The 23,382-nt window shown below is 48.6% G+C and overlaps 1 protein-coding gene across 1 annotated transcript in view; it reads right to left on the bottom strand.

Moving 5' to 3' along the window:
• Positions 1 to 516: 516 nt before the first annotated feature.
• LOC147112348 (uncharacterized) overlaps positions 517 to 23,382 on the bottom strand; it is a 168,178-nt gene continuing 145,312 nt past the window's right edge. The window contains exon 6 of the mRNA XM_085996521.1: positions 517 to 1,086. Within this exon, the coding sequence (XP_085852647.1) occupies positions 1,069 to 1,086 (18 nt within the window). The 3' untranslated portion in view covers positions 517 to 1,068. The remainder of the gene's footprint in view (positions 1,087 to 23,382) is intronic.

Here is a 23,382-nt window from a genome sequence, read left to right on the forward strand (position 1 = left end):
AAAGCTTCGGCACCGCCGGGCACTCCAGCAAGTCTATATATTTTTTTTTTTTAAAGGGTCGGTCTGTCTGTCTGTCTGTCCGTCTGGGGCATCACGCAAAAGTTATAGAGCGTACCTACACATATGTTATATCAAAAGAAAGCTTATGATTAGGGGAGTCTCATAGGCGTATTTACTTTTTGGTCAGACAAAAATTGTTCGGACAGTATACAAAAAACGTTCAAAAATCCGCTCATTAGCGGTTGACCAATCCTACCGCTCATTAGCGTTGTGACGTGATGGTTGACCAATCCTACAGTTCAGTGACCTGATGGTTGACCAATCGGTGCATCACGGGGGGGCGTTTCATTCCATGTGTGGGCGGGACCTAATCCTGCAGCCTCCCGAAACGTCGCCACCATTTTTTTCACTGCTTTACTCAACAGCGAGCGGGGCAGCTACGGCAGCCCGCCGGAGCGGGAGGCGAGTTGGGGTCACTTGGGCCGGGCCTGACAACTGCTCGGCCCAAGACACAGAGCAGGGGAGCGGCAGCGGCCAGCCGTCAACCGCGCGGCCCTGTAAACTGCCGTTTTACAAAAAAGCCTTGGCAACGCCGGGCCCCCCCAGCTAGTCATAATATATATATATAGACTCTCCACCTCACCCAAAACCATGCATCGCTTAATTTTGATTTTGTTTTTTTTTGTTTTTTTAACTGAAAGACAGCACCTCTGACAGTGCAGCGCTCCCTCAGTACTGCACGGAAGTGTCAGCCTAGATTTTTGAGCTCAAGTCTCTGGATTGGGACTTAAATCCATGATCTTCTGACTCCGAAGCGAGAGTGCTACCCACTGAGCCACAGCTGACACCTGAAAAATGTTACTTCAGAAAATGTTTGAGTATCCTAAGAGCAACTGGAACAGAATTAAGTTGCTTTGAACCTTGGAGCATTTCATTTCATAGTTTAATGTATTGATATAGTGAGACACTGCATTATACAATTACTGCCAATAGCAAGAGGCCACCAGAGGGCAGGGTGAAGATTACATGCTGAGCGGAGAATACCAACTCCTCCAGAAATCTAAAACTTTACAGATCGATCAGGATCTGAAAGAGAAAGAGGAGAAAGGGGTCAATGTTGAGAGGGGTGACCCATGATCAGTTGAAATCATACTCAAAACCTTTGTCTCATCTTTCCCTTCCGGACATGGAAATCAATGAATCATCAACATTTGCTGTTTGAAGTAAGCATTATGCACCTTCTCAAAACTCCAGAAAGGTAGATTGCTGCGATGTTCTGTACACGATTATAGGGCTTCTACACACCACAAAGCCCACAGCGTTCATTCAGTGGGTGTTGCCACCTATGCAAGGTATGTGGACTCGTCAGCCGTGACTCAGTAGGTAGCACTCTCGTCTGAGTCAGAAAGTTGTGGATTCGAGTCCCCGCTGCAGACACTTGAGCACAAAAATCGAGGCCGACTCTCCAGCGCAGTACTGAGGGAGCAGAGCGTTGCACTGTCGGAGGTGCCGTCTTTCAGGCAAGACCCTATCTGCTCTCTTAGTTAGATGCAAAAGATCACATGGCACTATCTTAAGAGCAGGGGAGTTCATCGTCACATCAAGGTCATCGTCACATTGTTGTTGGTGGGAGCTTGCTGTGCGCAAATTAGCTGCCTCATTTCTTACATTACAACAGTGACTACACTTCAAAAGCACTTCATTGGGTGTAAAGCACTTTGGGATATCCTGAGGTCATAAAAGGTGCTGTATAAATACAAGTTCTTTCTTTTACAAGAAAACATTTCCAACTGAGAGACCATTTCCAAAGTTAGGTGCCCTGAAGAACACTCAAAACCTTTGCAAGTACACATTCCACAGCTGACACAGTAAAGAAAGCTTTAAACAAACAAATGTCAAATAGAAAAGACTGCCTTCCCACTCCTTTTACAAACAGTAAAATACAGAGAATAAAATGTCCAATCATTCATATGATCTCACCATAGATTAAAGAACTGAATAAGGTACAGTCGTATGTATCTGAAAGTCATGTATAAACAACAGGAAAAAAAAAGTCAATACAAATTGATCCCAGTTACATGAACTTGAAGTGCTTCTACATTACGCTGGTACCTCCATGCTCAATATATCGCGGCAATTTTTCATACGAATTTCCACAAGGACAAGGCCAAAAGTTCAGGAGCCAGGTGTTACTGGTGGGGGTCGTGCACAATATAAAGGATGCCTTTAGACTAGTCGTTGTCTCAAATCCTCTCCTATCTCTGTGTCCCTGCTCGTCAAGGATCCCTGGGTCTTAATCTCACTTTGCAAATAGTGCAGCCAAGAAAATCCTTCCAAAACACAGACTAAAACTGACTAGGTTTGCAATCTTGCCAACTCGACAACAACTATGCACCTATCTCATTTTTAAAAATTCATTCGAGATGTGGGCATCGCTGGCATTTATTGCCCTCGAGATAATCATAGTGGGCCTTCTTTTTGGACCGCTGATGGGCGGTTTGATACAACTGGGGGGCTTGCATGGCCACTTCAGAGGGCAGTTAAGAGTCAACCATGTCAGTGCGGGACTGGAACTACATATAGGCCAGACTGGGTAAGGACGGCAAGTTTCCTTCCCTGAAAAGGATATTAGTGAACCGGTTGGGTTTTTATGAGAATCTGACAGCTTCATGGTCACTTTTACTGACACCTTGATGCTGTAGACCCACTTCTAGAGAAAAATTTTCTAAGTACTTTTTTTTTTTTTAAAAGTATAGTCAGTGTTGTAATGTAGGAAACACGACAATCGATTTGCGCACAGCAAGATCCCACAAACAGCAATGTGATAATGAGCAGAATCATCAATTTTTAGTGATGTTGGTTGAGGGATAAGTATTGGCGGAGAACGCCAATAATGCCACTGCTAATCACCCAGTAACTGTTTTCACATCCACCAAGATAGCCGATAGGGCCTTAGTTTAACTCTGTCTCATCTGAAAGACGGCACCTCAGACGGCGTCAACCTAGATTTTGCGTTCAAATCTCGAGTGGGACTTGAACCCACGACCTTCTGACTCAGGAGGCGAGAGTGCTACCTGCTGAGCCACGGCTGACACCTACAACAACTTGCACTTCCAGAGCATTGGTGGAGAGGTTTGGTGAGGGAATTCCAGAAAAATGAGCAAAAAACGTCATAAACCTGAACAGTAATCTTCCTCACTTTCCTGCGTAGCAGATGGTGTTGTGTTATGTTGTACCTCAGGAGATAAACTGGAAATTAAACTGCACCACTTAGTTGTTGTTACAAAGCACTTTTGTTTCATTGTGAAGCTGAAAAGCAGCAGTTGTCACAGAAGCAGAAAGGGTTGCAGACAGCGAATCAGACAGACTATGAACAAACCAGGGGCCGCGGCAAACATCAGGTAGAAGGAAGTGCAAGAATGAAGGCAAACAGGAGGGGGGAAAGGGCAAAGGCCAATTAGCTTTCTCCTCCACGTTCCAGGGTCAAATATCGATCAGGAAAGGCTGAACTAGCTCGGGCTCTTTTTTCTAGAAAAGAGAAGGCTGAGGGGGTGACTTGATAGAGATCTTTAAAATTATGAAGGGGTTCGATAGCGTAGACCTAGAACAAATGGTTCCACTTATGGGGGAAGTCCAAAATTAGGGGCCATAAATATGAAAGATAAGTCACTAATAAATCCAATCGGGAATTCAGGAGATTACCCAGAGAGTGGTGGGAATGTGGAACTCGCTAACACAGGGAGCAGTTGAGGCGAAAAGCATAGACACCTTTAAGGGGGGGCTAGGTAAACACATGAGGGACAAAGGAATAGGAGGATATACTGATAGGGTTAGATGAAGAGGGGCGAGAGGAGGCTTATGTGGAGCATAAACATCAGCATAGACCAGTTGGGGCAAATGGCCCGTTTCTGTGCTGGACATTTAAATTGCCAAGATCAATTTCAACCCAAATTCACAGGAGTGTCTCATTACAGCTGGGTGCTTTAGACGGATGTTTGCTTAAAAATAATGCCAGTAATTGTAAAGTACAAAAAAAACTAAACCTTCAGCAACCATAGGTTCAAAAACTAGCTAACATTTCCAGTCCGATATTCCACGGAAAAGGAAATAATTCTTGAGGTGGATCAAATAGGTAAAAAAAAGTGAAAGTTAAAAATAAATGAGGTGTTCAACAGCAACAAATTGTATTTATACACCATCTTTAAAAGGTAGACAAACATCCCAAGGTGCTTCACCAAAATTGACCATCCCTCCATCATAGAGTCTAAAGTGGGGCTGTTCACTGACTGCACAATGTTCAGCTCCATTCACAACGCCTCAGATAATGAAGCAGTCCGTGCCCGCACGCAGCAAGACCTGGACAACATCCAGGCTTGGGCTGATAAGTGTCAAGTGGCACTTGCGCCACAGTGACCAGCTCCAACCAGAGCAAATCTAACCACCTCCCCATAACATTCAATGGCATTACCATCACCAAATCTCCCACCATCAATGTCCTTGGCGTCGTGATTGACCAAAAACTGAAGTGGACCAGCCACAGAAATGCCATGACTGCTCGAGTAAGTCAGAGACTTGGTATTCTGTGGCGAGTGTCTCACCTTCCAACTCCCCAAAGCCTTTCCACCATCTACAAGGCACAAGTAAGGAGTGTGATGGAATACTCTCCACTTGCCTGGGTGGGTGCAGCTCCAACAACACAAGAAACTCGACACCATCCAGGACAAAGCATTCTACTCCATTGGCACCCCATCCACAAGCTTAAACATACACTCCCTCCACCACCAGTGCATACCGTCAATAAATAGAGGAAGCCAGGTGGTTGTAGGTTGCACCATGTCAGGATTGGACAGGATGGATGCAGCAGTGGGTCTTTCGCTATCAGTCTTTCATAAGTTCATATTCCCCAAATACTCCACTCCTTTCCTTTCCCCCCCCCCCCCCTTTCCTTTTGTTTCTCTCTCACACCTGGCAGCTATCTTTTGCCCTGCCAGTACACTTTACACCTAATCACAGCCTATTACCATCTCGTCTAGCTTCTAATCTCTTTTACTTCTTTTGGTTCTTTAATTCTTTTGTCCGATCGCAGCCCTGCCTTCGATCTAGTTCCTTTTCTCTCCAGTTTTGAAGAAGGGTCAAACCCGAAACGTCAACTCAAATTTCTCTCCACGGATGTTGCCTGACTTGCTGAGTTTTTCCAGCATTTTCTGTTGTTACTCCATCTTCTTTGTTCTGCACACCTCAAATCAGACACTACGAAATTCCTCATCTCCTGGGAATATAACACAAGTCTACCCAATGAAACAAATGGCTGCATCCAAGACATCAAGTGGTGAACTGGCAGAAAAAGCCAACAGATTGGCGTGACACTTGGTGGTCCTCCACTTAAGCCATCTATCTAAAACTTAAGAGCTAACGGGAGACTCCCTGCTGGAACACCCAAAACCTTCTAAACCTCAAACAATCCAGGTCTGACCTGCCTTTCCCTCCTTAGGGTTGCCAACTCTGGTTGGACGCATTCCTGGAGATTGCATCACATGATCTCTCGCCTGCAGCCACCCCGCCCCCACACTCCCGCCATTGGTCGCCCAACACAACCATCCTCGCTATGCACCGCCTTCCCACACCAACTGTACCGTGAATGGACTGTTACTTTGAGTGGATGATTCCTGACGGTCAAACAGCCAATATTCCCACCTCATGTTTTTACAACTAAAAACTGAAAGAGCATGAAAAACATTTTTTTGTAATGTCCTGATGATTTTTCTCGTGGGTTACTCGCAGCAGTGTCTTCAATCCCTGGAGACTCCAGGACAATCCTGGAGGGTTGGCAACCTTGCTTCCCTCTCCCTCCTCCGAAAGAAAGAGAGCCAGAGAGAGACGACACCGATATAGAAAGAGAGAGGGAGAGAGACACACACACACTTCGCAACAAAGGTGCAAACATAAAATACAACTGGAATCTTCAAACTCCCAGCGCTAGTTGGGAGTGTGTAAAAACCCTCCTTTACAGACTACGATCGTCAGCTATGTTCCAGGAGCAGCTTGGTGCATTGACTCCATGCTGCAATGCAGCCGCATACACTCAAGAGCCCAGTCATTAGCATCCGATCACAACACTGCCTCCGGCACAATGCCGCAACCATCAAGTAGCTGCAGCTCCCAGAATAGTTTGCTTTCGGCAGACACCGAGTCTTTCGAATTTTTCACTTGTTGCAAGGAATATGCAGCAAAGACTGTTTAAGTAAGCAGGTCGACTATTCCTCAAATAATTTTCCATCCAACACATTAACAGCATTTTGCCAAATATTTCAAGTTAAACTTTTTTTTAAACTGACAATCCACTTCGACATTCAACATTTACTTAGCATAAAACCAGTTTTAAAATAGCCAGTACAGCAAGTTGCTGACATTGCATTGGCCCTGAGCAATTGTTACTGGGATATCTGAGCTCTTGGCAAAACAACTGAAGCCAAAGCTCCTCCTCCCAGTTTCATGACTGATGATCGTGAACTCCTGTGCAACAAGACTCATAGGAACAGGAAGCTATTCAGCCCCTCGAGCCTGTTCCACCATTCAATTAGATCATGGCTGATCTGTACCTCAACTCCATACACCCGCCTTTGCTCTGTATTCTTTGACAGAATCCATCAATCACGGTCTTGAAAATTTCAATTGACCTCTAGTATCCACAGCCTTTTGTGGGAAGAGTTTTCCCAGATTTCCCTTTTTTGTGAAACTGTACTTCCAGATTTCACTACCAGACAGCCTGGATCTAATTTTAAGATTCTGCCCCCTTGTCTGAATTCCACCACCAAAGGAAATTTATCCCATCAAATCCTTTTATCATTTTAAATACCTTGATTAGATCAGCCCCCACAACCGTCTAAATTCAAGGAAATACAAGACAAATTTTTGCAAGCTGTCATCATAATTTAACCCTTTAAGCCCTGGTATCATTCTGGGGAATCTGCACTGTACCCCCTCCAAGGCCAATACATCTTTCCTGAGGTGCGGTGCCCAGAACTGAACACAATACTCCAGAGGGGATCTGACCAAGGCTCTGTACAACTGAAGCATCACTCCCTCCCCTTTCTATTCCAGCCCTCGCGATAAAAGCCAACATTCCATTAGCCTTTTTGATTTCTTTTTGTACGTGTGAATTAGCCTTTAGTGATTTGTGGACATGGACACCTAAATCCTTTTGCTCCTCCACAGTTCAGAGTATCTCACCATAAAGAAAATCTTACAATGTCTTTCTCAGACCCAAAGTGGACAACCTCACACTCCCCACATTGAATTTCATCTGCCACAGTTTTTCCCCCACTCACTTAGTCTGTCTATGTCCCTTTGTAACATCCTCCTCTCCCATCCACACAACTTGCTGTGCCTCCCAACTTAGCGTCATCTGCAAACTTGGATATACAACACTCTATTCCTTCATCCAAGTCATTGATATATGGTGACAGGCCCCGGGACAGATCCGCAGGGAACACCACTCTTCACAAACCGCCAATCAGAGTACATTCCCTATATCCCTGCTCTCTGTCGGCTCCATTCCAAAACAATTAACTTCAGGTTAAAAGCTGTTTGCTGCTGCTTCAACGGGGTTTCCCCCCCCCCCCCCCTCTACTCTCCCCACCCCACGGCACTCCCATGTTACAAAGAACTGGAACTTCTTGAGCATCAGTCTGAGCAGAAATTGAAGAATGGGCAGCAGACTGACAGGAGCACACAAGCCATCTCGCTCCTATTGGGCAATGGGCAGTAGCCCGACAGGAGCATGCAAGCCATCTCCCTCTTATTGGGGAAGCAACTCAACAGTACACCTACTCCAAATGCTCAGTTCTATTCAAACTGCGTTTCTGGACCAAAAATGAGTAAAACATCATTACTTCAAAACACTTAGCAACTGCTGTCACACCCATGATGTTGAACATTTAGAGTCCCTATCGAGATAGGTTCTTCACAGGTTTGGCCAGTTCAAATGTCATGGAGCTAGAGGAAAGGGCTGCCTCAATGGTGGTTACGCAAGAACACAAAGATCTGTTGGTAGCAGCAGCTTACAATTAAGGAAAACAACAGGAACAGTACTTTCAACTTCTACCGAGGTCTACATGCTCCGTGATGTGCATCCCCTTGGACACTCTTGGCGACTGACAGATTAGTTGGCTAATTAGATTGAAATAAAAGTGCGTCAAGATGCAAGATACATCAGTCACACACCCAATGTCGTAACTGCGATAAACGCAGCACAACAGTGTAAGTAAGGATAAGAACGCCCAAGTTCTTCTGATGTGCAGCCTGAAATTTAGAAGCATTTTGTTGACCTCAGCAGGTTACAAGCAGCTACAGTTACCTGGATTCCAAAAGGGAGTACTCGGGCGAGCCAGGTTAACAGCGCTCGTTATTAATATTGCTGCGCCTTGGGCATCACACTTGCACCTGACTGGTGACAAACCACATGCAATAGGCAGGCAACGCACCAATTGGACACTGGAAAATGCAGGTAGATAAACTTCCAATGAAAATCATCTAAGAATATATGGAAACAACAAACCCTGCTCAATGAAGCAGCAAAGAAGAGGTGAGCCAAAGAAATTGCTTCAAGTATTTTCTGAAAATTTTCTCCCTACCAAATCAGTTTCTTCAGCTTGCTGCTACACGCCAGTAAATACAATTTGTAACGCGTGAAAATGTAAATAACTAGCCAGCAGTCCCAGAACTTATCTACTAATGGGATTTTTCCAGTTAGGACAAGTGACAGGAGTGGGTGCTGCTCGACACAGCTCACAGCAGGTTGAAATTCATGATAGAATGACACAGTACAAGAGGCCATTCGGCCCACTGTGCCTGTGCCGGCTCCTTGAAAGACCTCTCCAATTAGTCCCACTCCCCCTGCTCTTTCCCCATAGCCCGGAAATTTTTTCAGATTCAAGTATTTTTTCCCCGATTGAAGTACTTATCCAATTCCCTTTTGAAAGTTACTGTTGAGTCTGCTTCCACCACACTTTCAGGCAGTGCATTCCAGGTCACAACGCTCGCTGCGTAAAACATTTCTCCTCTCCCCTCTGGTTCTTTTGCCAATTATCCTCAAATTAAATCATTCAAACAACTTATTTCACGTTTGAAAAACAGTTCACACTGAAAGCACTGTCGTCTCTTCTCCACTCTTTCAACCATTATTCTCCTTTGAAAATTCAATGAAAGATTCACAGTATCGGGTTTTTGTGGGAGGACTAGAGTACGTGGATGATACTCCAGTGCAGTTCCGAAGGAGCGCTGCACTGTCGGAGAAGCCATTTTTCGGATGAGACGTTAAATGGAGGATCCTGTTTGCCCTCTCCCATGGACGTTTCGAAGAAAAGCAGGGCGTTCTCCCCAGTATCCTGGCCAATATTCATCATTCCACCAACATCACTAAAGCAAAGAGATTATCTGGTTATTCTCTCATTGCTGTTTGTGGGACCTTGTTGTGCGCAAATTGGCTGCTGCCTTTCCTACAACAGTGACAACACTTCAGAAAGTCCTTCATTGGCTGTAAAGCACTTTGGGACATCCTGTGATCGTGAAAGGCGCTATAGAAATGCAACTTCTTTCTTTCCTTTTATTTCTGGATGGGTGAATTAAGATGGGCCAAATGGCCTTCCTCATGTCTTGTGCAATCTTTACGATCTTTTAAGTTTAAAGACCAGCTCTCATTCTCCAGTCTTAATTCAAGGCTAAAAGCAGCCAAATCATGCACAGAATCTTGGATTCCACAAGTCTTTTATTAAGTTCTCCTCCACTCCCCCAGATCAGTCCACGAGCAACTTTGTCACTTCAAAACACAATGTGCTGTTATCAGTTCATTAAAGCAAAGCCGGTTGTGAAATTTTGCCAGCAAGTTACTGATGATATTGTAATACACGCTTCTTCCTTGCATTAAATAAACCCTTCTCTCACCTTTGGCATGCAAGGACCTGACACCAGACACTTATATAGATTACAAATTGCTTTAAACAACATACTACAGCGGCACAATTGGCAGTATGATCATTGCAACATCAGGAAACTCAAATTTCCAGAATTACTGCGAGAGAGAGAGATATTATAAGCATAGCACAACATAATCTAATTCCCGTAATCACAGCAGTCCAATAAAGTACACAATTATCAACAGTAACTGGCAGTTAAGTGATGTAATAAATCACAGAAGGGCGACTGGCACATGGTTCACTTTCCATTACTGCGAGCTCTACATCGGAGCCATCTCTTTTATCCTCCCAAAAACCTCAACATTTTTCATAGGAACATGGGAACATCTAGGCAAAAAAATCCCAAGGTCCATCTAGTTCCCCTTCTACCATCCTGGTAGTCGCTTGATACAACAATAATAGAGTTGTTGACTAATCATAGCAATCAATCTCTATTGATCAGTCTACAACAGACCCAGACACGAGGCAAGGAAACGCCCCAGCGGTTGGCAGCTTTGGGCACCAGAGGTCCAAAGTCACCTGTTCCTCCCAAGCATGCTACACTGACCACATGTCTTGTCTCAAATTACTCATATACTGTATCCCAAAACATTGGCCCAGAAATTCGGGTCCCAACGCGCGAGTACGCACGGGGTACTCACGCGTAGGCCCAACGAAAGTGCCGGTTTTGTGCATACACTGCGCATGCGCGGGATACTGGAATTTCCATTCCCCGGAAAGAAGGGGTTAAGAGGTGGAACACGGGAGCGGCAGCGCGTGCGCATTGAACTTCCGTTTTTTTTCCAGGTTTCTCCGGGAAGGTAAGTCTCCAGAAGTTAGACATGTAAAAAGCAGGTGCAAGGCCTGCTTTTAACAAGGTAAGTGGTGAATTAATTAAAATTAAAACATTTTTTCCACAGGCTTATTATTTTTAAATACTTTAAAGAAAGGTAAGTTTATTTTTAGCCCCGTTAGAAAATGTAATTAATTTTCAAAAATTTAAATTGTTTAAAATAGTTATTTCATGTAATTTATAATTATTATAAAAATGTGATTAAAATTTTTTTTTTGAAGTTTTAGTGATGTTTTGGGGCTTATAGTATTTATAGGTTTGACAGCTCTTCCTGTCAAACTTATAAATGAAGCATTCCCTGCTACCACTGGCTTTCCATGGCCCACGTGATCCCAGGGGACACATCGAACTAACTGCGCCCCTGGGATACGCAAGCACTGCGCGCCGGCAGTTGGAGCAGGCCCAGGATCGCTATTCCACGGGGGCCCACAGTTCAACGGCCGACGCGCTAAGTAAGTGCAGGTTGGGGGCTTGCACCCCGACCCAAATTTCTGGGCCATTATTTTCCCAAAGAAATCTACTTAATTTGCATTCAACTTGATCGATACTAACTGTTCCCACCATCGCCCTAGGGAGCCTATTCCACAGATTAACCACACGCTCACTGAAATATTATTCATCAAATACCCTCTGAAACGAGTTCTTCAAAATTGCTAAAATTTTACTCATATCAACACAACTTTTTACAGTGGTACTTCCGATTACAATGAAGGGGGGGGCGGAGGGGTCATCAGCTCCCCTTCCCCTGCAAGTCCATCATGGAAATTGTTGGACAATCAATTGTCTCACATATCTGGTACTGTAATGCATTAGACAGGAGAATAAAGACCAGTGTTAACACAACTAACTTGAATTAAATTAAATGTTTCCTGGTTTAGGAAGTTGATTTACGCCAAACAGCACGGGATTAGCATTCACTGGCTGCACAATGAGGGAATGTCTTGCAAAAATTCTGCTGGATAATCAAGGATGCACAACAGTCTAAAGCAGCACCTCCCGACACCCTGCTCAAGAGCAGTAGTTTCCAATCCCGAATAGCAAGTTGTTGGTCTGGCCCCTCCCTCAGGACAAAAAATTATATTTATTTTTCATTTGGAAATTGGGCATGAGAGGAATTCCAGTTAGTTGAAGTAGTCTAAATTGAGAACATTTTACAACACATTTAGTCTAAAGCTGCACTGCACCACATTAACAGCACTAGGCAACTTACAGAAAGATGATAGGAATACACAACAGGAATCAAATACACAACAGGAATCAAATACACAAGCTACGAAATACAGATTGTGCAACACAGGTTTTCAAGAGAATGGTTTAGGACCTCCTCCCACTGGTAACGACTCAAACAAGTGGAACCCCATTCCAGAGCTTGTGCATTTTGTTCCGCTGCACAATCCTCCACACTTCACCAAAACCATAACACAACCCCTTTCATTTAAAGAATCTGGTAAACGTAACCATCCACATTCCAACATTTGGCAGCCATAAAAATAGTGGCCAAATTCAGAATGTCAATTATTTAAGTTGGTCAAATTCTTCACATTAAAGCCTGTTCATTTAAATAAGGTGCTTAAGGTTAATGTTCTTTTATTTTTTTAAGGATCACATGATCATCAAGCTTGCACAAGAAAAATTTGTAGCTAGTCTGATCAAGCAGTTTCCACACGACCTTGTCAACATTCCCACATTCAGTACTTCACAGCAGGCACACCCCAGCTGCTCGGGCTGTGAGATATGGCTAACCCACCATCCACTGGGATTCTGCTCTTTTTTAAAGAAGTTAGCCTCTGATTTCCCCCCTCTCCTTTGCATGTGGTTTCACCCTTCTCTTCCTCCCTCCAATTTTGCTTTACACAAGTGACAGTCACCCCAAGCTAGGGTTCCCAACCCTCCCGCTTTGGGCAGGAGTCTACCGGAATGGGCGATTGGTCTCCAGAGCACTACAGCTGTTGGCAACTCGGGAGAAGTGGTTCGCGCATGCACAGCACCCTGGCATTCATGGCTTGCAATCAAAACCACGCTGTCTGAGCCCCGCTGGTCTCCCTGCAATTCGGAACACTCTGCTTCTTTGCCGGTTGCGAGGATGACGGCATCAGGGCCAACGAAAATCGCTTGGAAACTCCGTGAATCTTGAGAGATGGAGGGGGAGAGGGAAAGAGCAACACAAACTGGGAGAGGGAGAAAACGCAATAAAAACTGGGGGGGGGGGGGGGGGAGAGAGAGAGAGCGCTACACAAATTGGGGAGGGAGAAAGAGAGAAACACAAATTGGGAGGGAGGGAGGGAGGGGGGGGGGGGAAGAGAGACACATACCCACACACAAACTGGGGAGAGAAAAAGAAATGCAAACTGGGAGATGGAGAGAGGAGGGGTGGGGGGGGGGTCGGAAAGAGGAGACAGCAGCATAAACTGGAGGGAGGAAGGGAAACAGAGGGAGAGAAGGGGAGAGCGCAACACAACTGGGAAAGGGAGAAGGAGCAGCACAAAGTGGAGCAGGGGAGAAGAGTTCATGTCGGCCCGCGCTGTTGCACCATGAGTTTTGTTCCATGAGTTGGGTAACTTTGGTACTTCTCTCCAAGGAGTGAGCCTCACCTCCCTGAAGCTGGGTTTCATAGGTGGGGTGTGGGAGTCAGTGAAATGAATTAGGTTTGACACTGGTTTTATATATTGTTTTTATAACTTGCTGTGTATTGAGAAAAAAAAATCATAAAAAATTGTACAAAAACATTAGAGGTTACTTAAAGCGATGATGTTTTTGTTGATTCAGTGATATTTACTTGATCACAGAAGTCATTTTTATTTAAACAATACTTATCCTTAAATCTTTCTATTCTTTTGTGTTCTTTAATTTGTAAATTGTTGTTCATCTCACTATAAAACAAAGTGTCAAATATTTTATTCAGGGATTCGTGATACGATGACAATGTCATATAATCAAATGTCATGTGATGAAGCATCACGAGTGGCGTCACATGATTGAATGCTGCGATCAAATGTCACGTGACCAAATCTCCAGGAATACGGCAAACCAGAGTTGGCAAGCCGACACCAAAGCTACGGCAACAATCCCCGAGGAACACAATTCCCCTTAGAGTAGGGTTGCCAACTCTGGTTGGACATATTCCTGGAGAATTCATCACATGACCTCCCGCCTGCAACCGCCCCGCCCAGTCAAACAGCCATTTTCCCTCATCTCCAATATTTTATATGATAAATGAAAAATTGTTCAGTGAAAATAAAACAAAAACCACTCTTTTTATTGCCTCTTATGATTTTTCTCCCGGGTTTGCTAACAGCAATGTCCAGGACATTAACCTTTAATTCCTGGGGACTCCAGGACAATTCTGGAAGGCTGGCACCCCTGCCGAATATCGGCCAAACCCTGGAAGCAGGCACGGGAGAATAATTTGACAAATGCACAAGAAGCTCCTAAAATATCAGCAATTACTTGAAACAAGTTTTAACAAACCTGGCAAAAATGTAGAAAAACGAGGAGGAGAATGCACCCAAGGCAACGGATAAAACAGTCAGCTACACAGGAATAATTAGTTATAAATATAAAAGATAGTCACTAATAAATCCAGAGAATTCAGGAGAAACTTTAACCACAGGAAGTAGTTGAGGTGAATAGCATTTAAGGGGAAGCTAGATAAACACATGAGAGAGAAAGGAATAGAATGTTATGCTGGGTGGGAGGAGGCTCCTGTGGAGCATAAACACCGGCAGGGACCAGTTGGGCCGAATGGCCTGTTTCTGTGCTGTACATTCGATGTAACTCTATGTAACTGAGCTCATCTGGAAAAAATACGTTAAGTGGTAGGAAGCACAGAAAAGTGGTCAAGCAAAGTTGGCAGCAAAAACACGGAGAAAAGCAGACTCGACCAAGGGTGGTTCCAGCCCATACCCACCGAGGCCATAGAGAGAGTTCATTGATGTCTCTGAAGAGGTCAAAACAGCAACGTTGCTAATATTTTCATAACATTTTAGGAAGCTTTCCATCATATTTTAAGTCATAAACAGTTCGTTAAAAGCTCAATTTACTCAAAGCTCACCATTTTGACTCGGGTCCATTAGTGCTCCAAATACATTTGTTCTTGATGTGGTAACAGGCAGTTAATGAAACAAGACTTGAAGATTTAATTGTAAAACTACTTCCATTTCAAAATAATCATGTGGGATGGAGCTATCATGCCTGAAAAATGCCTCACTTGTAGTCCTTCAGCTACTATTTGTCAGCCTTGGGCCGGTGGCAACACTCTTGCCTCTGAGTCAGAAGGCCATGGGTTCAAGCTCCACACCAGCAACTTCAACACATAATCCAGGCCGACGCTCCCAGTGCAGTGCTGAGGGAGTGCTGCACTGTCAGAGGTTCCATCTTTCAGATGCGACGTTAAACAGAGGCCCTGTCTGCCCCCTCAGGTGGATGTAAAAGATCGCATGGCACTATTTCGAAGTAGAACAGGAGAGTTCTCCCTGGTGTCCTGGCCAACATTTATCCCTCCACCAACATCAATCCCTCCACCAACATCACTAAAACAGATTTATCTGGTCATCATCACATTGCTATTTGTGGGAGCTTGCTTTGCGCAAATTGGCAGCCGCTTTTCCTGCATTACAACAGTGACTACACTTCAAAAAGTACTTCATTGGCTGCAAAGTGCTTTGGGACGTCCTGCAATCATGAGAAAGTGTAATATAAATGCAAATCTTTCTTACAGGCCTTCCAAAAAAAAATGCACTTCTGTATCTATCCAATTCTAAGTCTTAAATACAGAATGTAAACCTCAAATGTCTGTGTCACACTTCCAATTTAACTGTAGCACAAATAAAACAAGTCACACCTTTTGGATTGGCAAAAGCAACCAAGGTTAAGTTAACCTGACTGATTAGTTCAGTTATCGACAGGTAGCAGAAAATAAACCAATTAAAACCTTTTTTTTTTAAAAAGCTACCAATAGCAAAACAGCAGCTCCCACAAAATGAGCCAATCAAATCCCTCAATGTATTTCTCCTAATTACAGCAGCAATTATTAAGAGGATATATTATGGAGGAGAAATTCGGTGTCGTCCTGTTTGGGGCGCAATTATCAGCTGGGCGCAAAGTGTAGCGCCTGGTGCTAATTATCGCCTCTGACTGCAAACTTGGCTTCTATCACCCCTGAAGGTGATTGGAGCGCTAAATCAGGCGCTATACACCTCTCAAGGCGCTAACGCCGAGGAGCAAGGCGCTACCTCAGAGCGCTGGCGAAGCTCATGTGATGTCAGTCAGCAATGGAACACAGACATACTGGCGCCGGCCAGTTCTTAAAGGGGAGGGTCGATCGTGCTCTCCATCCACACCCTGCTCATTGCAGCCTTGAATCTCGGCCTGGAGAGACCTGTACATCAAATCTGCTGGAAAGAACAATGGAAGCGCCCAGGGAAAGAGCTCAGAGTGCAGCCCCAATCGTCTCTTCTAAATCGATGCAAGGAAGGTCAAATCAAAATAAACCTGCAAAATGCTGCTCAGTACCCAAAACTCCTTCACACAGCATTGAATCTCCAGAAGTCTCTCTCTGAATGCGTGGTGCAAAAATGTCACCGACAAAAAAAGGCAGGAAGCGGTCACCTTTAAATAGCGCTCACCCAGTCCCTTCCCAACTGCAAAACGCTCCCCTCAACCTGTCGTTGCTAGCGGCAGGCGGAAAGGCAGGGGGCACCACTCAATATCTGGTCCGGGGCGCTACACGCTCGACTGATGTCATGATCTGCGGGCCCAGGAGATCGTGGCGGTATTGTTTAGCGCCGCCACAAAATGTCTGGTGAATTTCACGAGCGGCGTAAAAAGTCGCCGCACACGGGCGCCAGTTGCTTTGCACCCCATTAGCACCACCTTAAGGCGCTAACGGGAGGCGCAAAGCAACCAAATTTTTCCCCCTATATGCCTGAAAATTAAAACCAAAAATGCAAATTAAATAATTCTCAAATAAATCACAAAACCTAGCTGATAAACTTACTTATCATCTTCAAAAAACCTGCAACACTTTCCCACTGTACATTTCTACCCTTTGGACTGGAGACTGGGAATTGAATTGTACACTTTTCCCAAAGTTTGAATTACTTTGCATTTTTAGCGCTGTTCACAAACCTTCCGAAATGCTTTACAACCCAATGAAGTACTTTTGAAGTGTAATCACAGTTGTAATGTAGGAAAGATGGCAATTTGCACACAGTAAGCTCCCAGAAACAGCGATGAGATAATGAATCTGGCCAAACAGTGGCCCAGCAGCTGCTTGCAACTTTCCAGCTTTGAAGGTGAACCGTCTCACTTGGAGCCATTGCAGGAAATGATGTGCCTTGACCATGCACAGATTAATCAGCATCTAGATCATTGTCATGAATCTTGCCATTCATGTAGAAATAATTCACGAGATAACACTGGGCGGCCAGCTGGTGGCGCCATCCAAGGAGTATAAATACTCTGACGTGGGCCCAGCTTGCTCAGGACGTTTTTGTAACCAGGAACTATTGATTTAACTATAAACTCATGGTTGTGAAACAGTTGATTAAAGCCTTGTTTTATACTCAAACCAAGTGCTTAGTAGTTTTCTTACGTCAATCATAACCACTGTATCTTGACATTTCCAGGACTGTCAACCTGGTGCGACAGCCAACTCATCTCACAACCTTCATTTTGAAGTTTGGGAAGGACTAAAAGCTTACAATTTAAACGGGAGACATTTTAAAACCACATTAAATAAAACAGGAAATCCCTATTCGGTCACACGCTGGACTGCCTGGAACCGACATCGTCTTTATTGAATCCAGACAGATACAGTATAAACACACCTTAAGAAGGGGTTATCCAAAGAACACCCAATACATGAATTACTCCCACTAGAACCTGCAGTAAAAAAGACTCCCTTAAGTCAATACCAAAATGGTTACTCTAGATTCAGACCGGTTTCAATTGGCATGCAACATCTGAAACACAGACAGCACGGGACTACCAACTCCACTCCTTACTTCACAGGACAATAGCTGGACATGTTAAGTTCATCATTCTCCATATTTAACACGCTTTACAGCTCAAGGAGCCACTTCACTAAAAAGCTTCTGAATTTCCAGTCGCTTCACTTATTCCTTTCAGTCAATGGGCCGCTGAAATAAAGCATTTTGCCGTTTTCACCGCCATCATTTCTGGCCTCTTGAGCATCTCCTTCAGCTGTCGAGGCCCCAAGCTCCTGAAATCCCTCCCTAAACCTCTCCACCTCTGTAAAGTCCGCGCCTCAATAATACACGGACTTCGGGAGAACAGTTTAACAGGTATTTTACTGAACACAGGGTACTCTTTTTGTTCGTACCAAAAAAAAACCAAATTGACTAAACAAAAGTTCAACTAAAATTTAACAAATCATATTAAAATTTGGTTATCCGGGTTGATGATGCACTCCAGTCCCCGCGGCGCCCACCGGTCGCGGAAATACTCAAGCGCACCGGCGGACACCGCGTGCTCCATCTCCAGGGCCACCCGGGCGCGAACATGGCCGCGGAAGAGAGGCAGGCAATCCGGCTGGACGACCCTCTCGACCGCCCGCTGCCTGGACCAATTGATGGCTTTTTTAGCCAGGCCCAAGAGCAGGCCCACAAGGAGGTCCTCCAACCTGTCCGCTCCCCTCCGCACTGGGTGACCGTAGATCAAGAGCATGGGACTGAAATGCAACCAAAAATCGAGGAGCAGCCCCTTCAAGTAGTGAAAGAGGGGCTGCAACCTCTCACACTCCATATAAACGTGAAACACGGACTCCTCCAGGCCGCAAAAAATGCAGGCGGCCTGGGAGTCCGTGAACCTACTTAAAACCTTATTGCACGGGACCGCTCCGTGCAACACCCTCCAGGCCAAGTCCCCGATGGAACAAGGGAGGACTCCCGCGTAGAGAGCCCTCCATTGGGGACCTCCGCCACCGCCAGTCGGCAAGACGCCACGCCAAGGCGTGTCCGGACGGTAGACGAAGATGGCAAAGTGGAGTGTGTGCAGGAGCAGCCCGTACAGGAAACCCCTCCGCGCGGAATGAAAAGGCACGGAAGGTATTTCCTCAAGACGGCTCAAGTTGTGAGGCGCCGGTTCCCGAGGGGAGTTTCGGGGCCGGGCGCCGATGAGGAATTCCGTCCGAACGGGGGTAAGCTCGGACGGGATCGCCCCACATGCTTGAGCCGCCTCGATACACCTAGTGGAGTCGGGGCCCAGTGCCGCTTTCACCGATTCGATGGCTTCGACCGCGAGCCGGACGTTGGCCCAGGACCGGCGCCATCCAGCCCGCTCCTCCGCCATCGAGCAGGTCCCCGACTCTGGTCACCTTGCCAGGCACAGCCCTGCCCTCCGTCAGCCGCCCGAAACTGCGTTCGTGGAGGTGCGGATTCCTGAGCAGCAGCTCCCAAAGGAGAGCCGCCGCTCCTGACGGGGGAGAGCTCCGCCTGGAAGCGACGTAGTTCCAAACCCATAGTAGTTCCTGGTAGAAGACAGGCAGCTCCTGCAGGCCGGCACGCCTGCCGCCCACTTTCGCGAACAGGAGCTGCGTGTCGTAATTGAGGCCGTGCAGCTGGCGGAAGAAAAACGTCGCCAGCGCACACCATCTCGGAGGATTCTCGACGTACAGGTATCTCTGCAGCGTCTGAAGACGGAAAGTCGCAGCCTGGGTGCGAAGGCACACCAGCGCCTGACCGCCCTCCCTAAGCGGGAGACACAGTACCGCAGCAGAGACCCAGTGCTTCCTTTTGTCCCAGAAGAAGTCGATGAGCTTCTTCTGCATCTTGGCGACAAACGCAGGGGGAGGGATCAAAGTGACCAACCCGTACCATAACATGGCGGCCACCAGCTGGTTTATGACCAGCGCTCGACCCCTGTAGGACAACACTCGGAGCAGTCCTGTCCAGCGTCCTAGGCGAGCGGTGACTTTGGCCTCCAGCTCTTGCCAGTTCGCCGGCCAGGCGTCCTCGGCAGGGCTAAGGTAGACTCCCAAATAGAGGAGGTGCGTGGTGCTCCAGGCGAAAGGCCTGAACTCCTCCGGCAGGGAGTCCACCCGCCACTGACCCACCAGGAGTCCGGAACATTTCTCCCAGTTGATCTTGGCGGAGGATGCGTCCGAGTAAATCTGCTGGCATTCCCGCATCCTCCGCAAGTCAGCGGGATCCGTGACCGTGAGGAGCACGTCATCGGCGTAAGCTGAGAGGACCACCTCCACGCCCGGCCCTTGCAGAGCCAGTCCCGTCAACCTCTTCTACAAGAGGCGCAGGAATGGCTCCACGCAAACGGCGTATAACTGACCGGACATGGGGCATCCCTGACGCACCCCCCTCCCGAAGCGAAGGGGCGCCGTCAAGGACCCGTTAACTTCAATCAGACACTCCGCGGCAGCGTACAGAAGTCGGATCCGGGCGACGAAATGCATCCCGAACCCGAATGCGCGCAGAGTCCTGAAGAAATACTCGTGATCCACCCTGTCGAACGCCTTCTCCTGATCCAGGGAAAGGAAGGCGACCGACAGACCAGCCCTCTGGGAGTGGTGGACCAGGTCCCGGACCAGATGGATGTTATCGTGGCTGGTCCGGCCCGGGACCGTGTAGGACTGGTCGGGGTGGATCATGTGGGCCAGCACAGTGCCAAGGTGAGCAGACATGGCCCTGGCAAAGATTTTATAGTCCGTGCTGAGGAGGGAGACCGGGCGCCAGTTCTTAAAGAGGCGGAGATCACCCTTCTTAGGCAGCAGGACAATGACCGCCCTGCGCCAAGGGGCATCTCCCCGGTCGCCAAACTTTCCCCCAGGACCCGCGCGTAGTCGCCCCCCAAGACGTCCCAGAACGCCCTGTGGAACTCCACGGTCAGCCCATCCAGCCCCGGGGACTTTCCCCTAGAGAGCTGGTGGAGGGCGCCGGTCAGCTCCGCCAGGCTTAGCGGAGCGTCCAATTTTTCGGCGCCCTCTGGGCTGACCTTCGGCAGGTCCTCCCACAAAATTCTGCACGCATCCTCGCTGGACGGATCCGGAGAGAACAGAGCCCCGTAGTAGGCACGGGTCTCCGCGCTGATTCCCTCCGGATCAGAGACCAGAGATCCGTCGTCGGCCAGCAGCCCCAAGAGCTGCTTACGGACCCCCCGTCTTTTTTCCAGCGAGTAGAAGAAGGGGGAGCCACAGTCCAGGTCCCGCAGGAGCTGGATCCGCGACCTCACGTACGCGCCTCGGGACCAGACGAGCTGCAGGTCCTTCAGTGCGCCCTTCATCTCTTCGTACACCTTCCGCAGGGCCGGGTCCTCGACGACCTGACCGAGACGGGACTCCAGGTCGAGCACCTCCTCCTCCAACCGCCCGACCCGGGCCTCCCGCCTCTTGGTCGACCCCTTCGCGTACTCCTGACAGAAGAGACGGATGTGAGCCTTGCCCACATCCCACCATAGCCTCAAGGAGGGGAAGCCCCCCCGCTTCCTTCTCCAGTCGGCCCAGAACAGACGAAACGAATCCCGGAATCGCGCGTCCTCCAGCAGCGGGTTGTTAAAATGCCAGTATGCGGACCCCCCCCGCGCGCGCAGCGGAGCGAGCTCCGCCCACACCAGGTGGTGGTCCGTGCACGGCACCGGCCGCATGGAAGCCGCCGGAACGCAGGAGACGTACGCCCGGGAAATGTAAAGGCGGTCGATTCTGGACTTTCCTCCCCCAGACCTCACGCTAGTGAAGGCGCTGGAGTCGGGGTGGAGATTTCGCCAGACGTCCACCAAGTCGAAGGATCCAACCAGGTCCCTCAACTTCTCCATCGCCGCCGGGCTTCGCGGGGGACCCGAACGGTCCCTCGCCTCGAGGGTGCAGTTAAAATCCCCCCCGAGGATGACGCACTCGCCCACGTCGACGGAGCCCAACAGAGTGGACACTTCTTCGAAGAAGCGCACTTGCTGCGCACCGGTCTGAGGGGCATACACGTTCACTAGATGGAGCGGCACGCCCCCCAGGCGAACAGTGACCTGGAGCAAGCGGCCCGGCACGTGCTCCTTGACCCCCAAGATCTCTGGCTGAAAATGTGGGGCCAGCTAGATAGCCACCCCGCTGGAATTGTTGGAGAGGTGACTCATGCTGACCCCTCCTTGCCACTCCAGGAGCCACGTGGCTTCGTCTCCCGGAACGGTGTGGGTTTCTTGCAGGAAGCACACCGCATACTTCCCGTCCCGAAGGACCGAGAAGTTATTGAATCTGCGGCGCGCCTCCCTGCTGCCGTTGATGTTGAGGCTGGCTATGGTTATCTTCATGTCAGAAGCATAGTGAAACCTCTACCTACACCTAACGGGGGGAGGAAGCGCAGCTGCTGGTCAGCCACCACTTCCTCAGCAGCCCAGTGAGAAACGTTCTGAGCCGACGCAGCTCGAGCGGGTTCACACCCTCGTCCGCGCCCATGATCTTAACGGCGGCGCGGACGGATACGATGAGCAGTGCCAGCTCCAACCACCTGTCGAGGGCCAGCCGGACCTTATTGCGCCGACCCAGGCACGTGGCCATAAAATCCCGGAGTTCCTTTACGAGAATGAGGGGAGACTCGGCAAGGGGCACAAGGTCATCCATCGCCTCGTCGGCGCTGGAGTCTGAATCGTCCTCCGTGCCCATCACCGAGTCCCCATCCTCCTCCAGGGGGTCGTCACCAGCGGCCGACCCGTCCGCCGCGCAGTGCGAAGTGAACGGCTCGGCCGCGCCAGCCAGCCCCGCCTCCGCCCGGATCCCACCCCCAGGATCGGCAGCAGAGGATTTCTCCCTGGGCTCCTCTAGGGTTGCTGGGCCAGAAGACGGCGGCGGTTCAGAGCTCCCCTCAGACACCGGAACGACCGGAGAAACCGGGGAGAGAACAATTCCCAGCTCCTCCAGTCCGTCCGGCACCAGAGACGCAGCCAGGGGGCCATCCTCCTCCCCGCCACGAACCTCCGACCCAGCGGATGGGGGGTTTTGAATGAAAAGCTCTACCAGGACGAGCAGCCCCTGGGAGATGTCCGGGTCGCATTGGGCGAGCTCATTATCCTCGAGCTCGCCCGACCCAGACCCCAGGCCGCCCGACCCGGCGAGGGGTAACGGCACCGATAGAAGGTCAATTTTAATTGCCGCCGCGGGTTGTTCAGCGACACCCCCCCACGGGCAGGGTCTCGTCCCCATCCCCGGGAGGCACGCGTCGGACAAACACATCTGCCTCAGCCTCCCGAGGGACAGGCGACCCCTGCCGATCGCTGGTGATGACAACAGGGGGGGGGGGGGGGGGCGCAGTACCCGCGGCGGGCGACGACTCCCCCTGCTCGGAGGGACCTTCCTCCTCCCGGTCCTCCTCCTCTTCCAGGGGGTCGCGCCTTCTTTTTAGCACGGAGGGAGCCCTCCATGACTGCAGAGGCCTCCTCCTCAGCTCCCTCCGGCGGAGCAGGTTTTTTGGGCTCCTCGGGCCCGGGCCCGACCGCAGGTAATGGCGTTTCCGCTACGGCGGTTGCGGCCACAGGCTCGGGCACGAGGCCCCTCCCGCTCGCGTCTGCCCCGATTAACTCCGCGACGAGCGCGGTGTAAGGGGCAAGGGCTGGCCATCCACG

Source organism: Somniosus microcephalus, chromosome 9, assembly GCF_052327205.1.
Source record: "Somniosus microcephalus isolate GS21.2 chromosome 9, FLI_Smic_1.0, whole genome shotgun sequence".
Classification (NCBI taxonomy): domain Eukaryota; kingdom Metazoa; phylum Chordata; class Chondrichthyes; order Squaliformes; family Somniosidae; genus Somniosus; species Somniosus microcephalus.